The sequence below is a fragment of the Octopus bimaculoides genome, chromosome 25 (genome assembly GCF_001194135.2).
Source record: "Octopus bimaculoides isolate UCB-OBI-ISO-001 chromosome 25, ASM119413v2, whole genome shotgun sequence".
Lineage (NCBI taxonomy): Eukaryota > Metazoa > Mollusca > Cephalopoda > Octopoda > Octopodidae > Octopus > Octopus bimaculoides.
In genome coordinates, this window is record NC_069005.1 from 29,226,028 (window position 1) to 29,232,965 (window position 6,938).

Consider the following 6,938-nt stretch of genomic DNA (forward strand, 5'->3'; position numbering starts at 1 on the left):
CATTCTTTTGTGATGGCAGTATCAAGATTTTGGCACTTTATGTGATCCTGTTGGGCATAAGTATTTTTTTTTTTGTGTGTGCGTATGTGTCTGTGCGTCCAAGTCAACCCTATAAAAACACAAAACAAGAATCTGGATTCGAAACTCGTACCAAACTGCTTCTGTGAAGGACAGGGGACAATTATTTTTTGTATAACATAAATTTTTATCACTTCATCAAGTAATAATTTATATTACCTTCACAAATCATTTGATATCTTCAAATGCTGATATCTGGTTTAATATCAGTTTTTAATATTTGATACTCTTTTTCTCCACCCTCACCCATGAATTTAGTTTATAAAATAACATCTCTCTCACTGACCAATGCATGTGATAACGTTGAATCACTGTTTGTTTGTTTTTTGCTTTTATAGTGACTTGTTATCTTCTGCTTTATTTTCTGCACACCACTTTTGTTGAGCACTTACTTAACTCTTTGCATTTTGATTAAGTTTGTCCTGAACATTCATGCCCATTTTCAAACATTTTCATTATCCCATGTTTCACATATTCTGAGTAACATACACAGAATAAGTAAAGGGTTAATTCCCGCTGCCTACTGGACCCTAGCAGCAGGAAAATTAGACAGTGTCACGTGACAACTTGCTGGGACAGCCTGCTGGAGCCTAGCAGCAGGTATAAAAAAGGGGAATTTGACAAGACAATCAGTCGGACGCTGACACTCGTTGATGCTGCATCGAAGAGGCCAGGGAATAGAAGAAAGAAGACATGCACCCAGAGCTGAAGACACCTCCGAAAGGGGGGGGGGGCCCGCCACGTCAAAACGGTAGAGGAGTAGGGGCAGAAACAGGACGTGGTTCCTCCTGATGATGTCTTGAGCTAACTGGATCCTATAAAGGGGCTGTTGTGGTGGCAGACCACGAAACATGGTTGAAATTCCTCCACAAGAATTCTTAATTATATTGAATATTAATCTTTTGCCTATCCAAGTCATTTTCATAAGTTTGTCCTAAACATCAATGCTTGTTTTCATATGTTCTGAATAAAATAAGACTGTCCTTTCATAAGTTCTCAACTCACTCTGGTGGTTGAAAAAAAAAATTAGGAACATGTATCATAAATGATATAATATGGACGACTGGGAAATAAGTCCTGTGTATCACATGATACACAGGACAGGCAAAAGGTTAAGTATCTATCCGTTCACCCGAGCACGCTCATACGCTCTTTATAACTTTTCATATCATGGTAATTTCATCACCAATGGTAACCTATACTAGTTACATGACAGTCTTTCTCTTCTTTTTTTCTGTGTTTCAAACCCAGGCAGGATACCATGGGTCAACGAATGTACTTCACTGGCTCCTCACTCATACTACTGTTAGTGCTGCTGCTGATAAAAATGCTGCTACTGATAAAAATGCTGCTACTGCTACTGCTGCTGCTGCTGCTCCAAATACTCAAGATGGTGATTTGTCTTTCGCATTTATTCTTACTTTTTACTGTTGCTCTTAATACAAAAGTGAACTGGCAGAATCATTAGAGCATTGGACAAAATACTTCATAGTATTTGTTCCAGCTCTCTACAATCTGAGTTCATATCCCACCAGAGTCAGCTTTACTTTTCATCCTTTATCTACTATTCTACATGATTAAGCCTCACACTCTCTCTTGAGCATAGGCCATCGACAACTTTTTCCCACCGTTCTCAACTTTTGGCTGTCTTTCCTGCTTCTTTCCAGTTGGATCCCTGCTTTTCCAGGCCCACCTAATATCTCACCACCAGCTATTTTCAGGATGTCCTTCTCTTGTCTCATTTGTGGCTTTCAAGTCAGGTCCTAATGAGTAATGCAGGATGTTAGTTCCCTTCCTTTCAAATTTTGCAGATATCTGACACCTTGCTGACAAAGGACAGAGACATCTGGCCCCTTGCTGTACTCAAGAAGACCTGTCTGTGACAGCAGAATAGATACAGGTGCTAGTGCCACATAAAAAGCAACCAGTACACTCTGTAAAGTGGTTGGTGTTAGGAAGGGCATCCATCTGTAGAAACCATGCCCAAAGCATATACTGAAGTCTGGTGCAACCCATGGCCTTACAAGATCTGATCAAACCATCCAACCCATGCCAGCATGGAAAACAGACGTTAAATGATGAAGATGTGTTGTATGTTTTCCTGAGGAATGACCTTCTTCTTCCAGATTTTGAATTGTCATCAATGCTTCTGTGACTTTGCTTTTTCCTTTTTTCGTGGTATGGGTGTTAGCCTTATGCAAACCCCCTTTTATCTCGGGGACAAGATGCTCCATATTTGTTTGGCTTCTACCCTTTGAATTGTCCAGCATAGGAGGCCCTACTAGAAGCATGCACTCCACTGGTATAGCTCTCAGGGTCATCGAGGCATGCAAGCCATCACATCATAACAAGGACTGGACCTTGTGATGGCTGTTATTCTTTAGGGGTTGATAAAAATGTATTAATCCACAGTAGTGGCTTGGAAGAACTGTTAGGGAGATGGAACCCAAAACACTTCTGTGATGCTTCATTGGATCTTGTCAATCCGTCCAACTCATGCCAATTTTTGGTCTGGCTCAGCAACACATGTGATGACTATTCTATTATAACTAATATGCCTTCACATTGAAGCTAGGACTCTCATGATAGTTAACATTTTGCCACATTCCAGCTAATATCTCCCACATTTTAGTTAATGCTATTTCACATTACAATTAAAACTATAGTTAAAACTCCATCATAGTGAGGAAAAGTTAGCTGACATTAGAGTTAACCCTTTAGCATTTAAACCAGCCATATCCAGCCCCAAATATTCTGTCTGTTTTATGTTCAAACTGGCCAGATCTGGCCTCTCACACCTACCTGAAAATGTCATTCAAATCATAAACAATCACATCATAGAAATCTCAAAGCTACAAGATAAAGCATGATTAATTCAAAACAATGTGAATAAATATGCATCACATTTGACAGGGTAATCTGAATGCGAAAGAGTTATAGCTAAGACCGCCATCAAGTTTAATCGGTTCTAAAATACATGAAACAGAAGAGTAACTTGACCAGTGTTAATGTCACTTTGTTCAATTAAAAGGGAGTGGAAACACAGTGGGGCACCTAGCTGCAAAGAGAGGCAAAGCAGAATGCTTCAGCTGTTATTTGAACTATGGAGGAAACCTAAAAATCACCAACACAATGAATGATACCCCTATGGACCTTGCCAAAAGATCTGGACATTTAGGGATCATGCAGAAAGCTGGTAAGTTATAATAAACACACGTCTTTTGATTTCTGTTTCCAGTTTTACTTTTGTTATTCTTCAGGCTAGGCAAAGATATTTCGGTGGAATTCTGGTTTAAATACTTCATACCAACCCCTTATAATTTTCTCATATTTTAGAATTTTCAGAAAACTTTTGCAAATTTGTGTTCTACACAGGAATTTATACAATTATGAAAACAAAAATATTTCAAACTCACCCCACTCTAAATCCTTAAAGTTCCACTCTTTTTGGAATTTCTATTTTAAAATCAGTTTGAAATAGACAGTCCAAATTTTTTGCTTAAATCCCAGCAATGGACCATCAAATGTGTTTATGGGGAGAAAAATATTGAAAAACATCAATACATGTCAGTGACAAAGAAACAAGAAAGGTATCAGGTGGTCATGAGATGTGCTAAAAATAACGGCTAAATCGCCCTTAAATCACAAAAAATTTTGTTTTGTTTTTTTTGCAAAACGGTATGAATTCATCTTCATCACCACCACTACCACCACCACCATCATCATCATCTATTGTCTGTTTTCTACATTGGCATGAGTTGGACGGATTGACAAGATCCAATGAAGCATCACAGAAGTGTTTTGGGTTCCAATGTCAGCTTTGAGATGTCTTCTATGGCTGGATGTCCTTCCTAACTTTTATGGATATGCTTCACATGGCTATGTCACTCGTGAGGTTTTACCCAAGCAACTAGCAAGACAGGACCCACATCAACTTAGGAGGGAGTAGTATTGAGGCAGGGTGGCACACACAGAGACACCAACACTCACGCAAGTATTCATACACACACAAACACAAACACACACTAGCCTTGATACACACACTAGCCTTGATACACACACACACACACACACACACACACATTCTCACAAACCTTCATACATATACACAAATACACATTTACTCACACTCACACACAAGCCCTCATACACACACACACACACACACACACACGTCACTGACATTAGACTCCCATACATCACCTTATACACACATTCCGATCATTCAAATACCACCCTTAATAACACAATACTGCCCCATGTCACAAATTTCACACAAATACCCCTTGTCTACATCTACCAACACCTTCAAAAGACCCCCTCCCTCACAAACTAGACCCTCATACCCACCACATATCACACCTGCAAATCTCACACATATTCCCCACTTATACACTATACTTACAAGCCTCAACATACATACACACATACATCCTATATGCACAAACACACACACACTCACATACATACACACTCTCACACACACACACATGCACACTCACACATACTCATATATTCACATATACACACACATAGACACTCACATACACACACACATACACACCCACACATTCTCACACTCTCGCACACACACACACACACACACACATGCAGACACTGGTGTGGCTGTGTGGTTTAAGAAGCTCACTTTGCAACTCCATAGCTACAGGTTTATCTCCCCCATAACTTAGCGGTTCAGCAAAAAGCAACTGAAAAAAATAAGTACTAGGCTTACAAAGAATAAGTCCTGGGGGGGTTCGATTTGCTCGACTAAAGGTGGTGCTCCAGCATGACCGCAGTCAAATGACAGAAAGAATGTGGCAAAAGACAACTTCCGATCTAGTTTATTTCAGAAGTATATTTACATACATTTTTCAATTATACACCCAACCACCATGCATGTATAAACACTCTCTTATATACACAGGTTCAAGTGTTGTGTATGCTCATATATGTTGTATTTGCTTGGCTATAACGGTATGAAGCGCCAAACTCCGCACTTTTACTTAGGTGTTACACCTGGCAACGGAATTATTCTTAACACACCTTTGGTTCTCAGTGACCCGATATTCTTTAGTAAACATGTTTATTTGCAGTATTTGCAAAAAAGGAAAAATACAATCTTTAAAAGGCCTGGGAATTTTGTATAGAATATTGTTGGGGGCTAACACTGGTCCCAGCTTCTATTTGGGCAGACCTACAAGATGTGTTTATGCACTTGTTGTTGTTGTTGACATCATCATTGGTGGTGGTGGTAGTGGTTTTGGTGGTAGTGGTCATTGTGGTTTTGGTGGTAATCTTATTTCTTTATTGCCCACAAGGGGCTAAACATAGAGGGGACAAACAAGGACAGACAAAGGGATTAAGTCGATTACATCGACCCCAGTGCGTAACTGGTACTTAATTTATCGACCCCGAAAGGATGAAAGGCAAAGTAGACCTCGGCAGAATTTGAACTCAGAACGTAAAGACAGACGAAATACCGCTAAGCATTTCGCCCGGCGTGTTAACGTTTCTGCCAGCTTGCCTCATCATCATCATGGTTATGGTTTTGGTGGTGGTGGTGTTGTGGTCGGCACTGATGGCTGTGGTGGTTGTACAGCGTCAGCATTGTTGCCTTGCCTCATCTCAGTCCAAATCAAGCAGACTGATGACCAAATGCATTGTAGCCAGCCATGACTTCCCCACTTTTTATTTCTTTTTGTACATCTAAGATTACATTGCTCTGTAGTGTGTCCTTCCATTTTTGAAACGGTAAAATGGAGTCATTCAACTGACATTTGGTTGCCATTTCTAGCAGGTTTATAGACTGCATGGAGGTTCACTCATTAACTTGCATTGTTGTTGTTGTTGCTGTTTTAGCCCTATATCACATTCCAACAGTGACCAATCCAAACTTCTTTCCAACTATGGTTAGCATACATGAAACAACACACTTTGATGTGGCCTATTCCAAGATACTAATGTCCAATTTGAAAGAGATTTGGCTATATCATTATCATCACCATCATCATTTAACGTCTGTTATCCATGCTGGGACAGTTTGACTGGAACCTGGTAGGGCCAGGGTCTTCACCAGTCTCCATTGTCTGCTCTGGTGTGGTTTCTACGGCTGGATACCCTTTCTAACGCTAACCACGTCACAGTGATTTTTATGTGGCACCAACACTGGTGTCAATTCTGGTGTGTGTGTGTGTGTGCGGATATGCAATCTATGTGGGTCTTTTCAAAACATTGTCTGGTTTAAAAAGCCACATCAGATGCCATGATGGTTCTAAAGTGTAGGTACAGGAGATGGTCAAAACTCTGCATAAGGAGTAGACAACCACCATGTATGTATGTGTGTGTGTGTTTATAATATGTGTACTGTATATGTAACCCATATTATGTTCATTTCACAGATCCACATGAAAAGAATCAGTAGACAAACTGATTCATTTCCATGATTCCTGTTTTCTCTCTGTTTTCAGTCAACAAAGAAATTATGTGCCCAGTTTGTGAGAAAGAGTCGCAGCAAGGTGACTCTCGTCGTCTTTCAGGGGATTCCTCAGAAAACCTGTTTCCCACACAACAGATCCAGAGGCACAGGCTAAGTTTACCCTTGCCACTACCTAAAGGGTTAGTATGAAAGTTTAATTAGTTAACCTTTTATTAAATATGTCACCTGTCATCGGTAGGGAATATTACTAGGGCTTAAGGGAATAGAAATAATCAAGTTCTCTCTCTTTATCTTTCTGTGCCTCTCTCTCTCTCTTTCTCTCTGTATACATACATACACCTATTTACACACACACACACACACACACACGCACACACATTTGCTGGATCTTTGTAGGATTTAATGAAATTTTTATGGGTTC

The 6,938-nt window shown here is 39.9% G+C and overlaps 1 protein-coding gene across 1 annotated transcript in view; it reads left to right on the plus strand.

The window, feature by feature from the left end:
- The window catches only part of LOC106871680 (ankyrin repeat and protein kinase domain-containing protein 1), a 17,094-nt gene extending 10,388 nt beyond the window's left edge, over nt 1–6,706 (plus strand). Inside the window, exons 6-8 of the mRNA XM_052976649.1 lie at nt 1,330–1,471; nt 3,110–3,274; nt 6,549–6,706. Coding sequence (XP_052832609.1) covers nt 1,330–1,471; nt 3,110–3,274; nt 6,549–6,706 — 465 coding nt within the window. The remainder of the gene's footprint in view (nt 1–1,329; nt 1,472–3,109; nt 3,275–6,548) is intronic.
- Nucleotides 6,707–6,938: the final 232 nt, after the last annotated feature.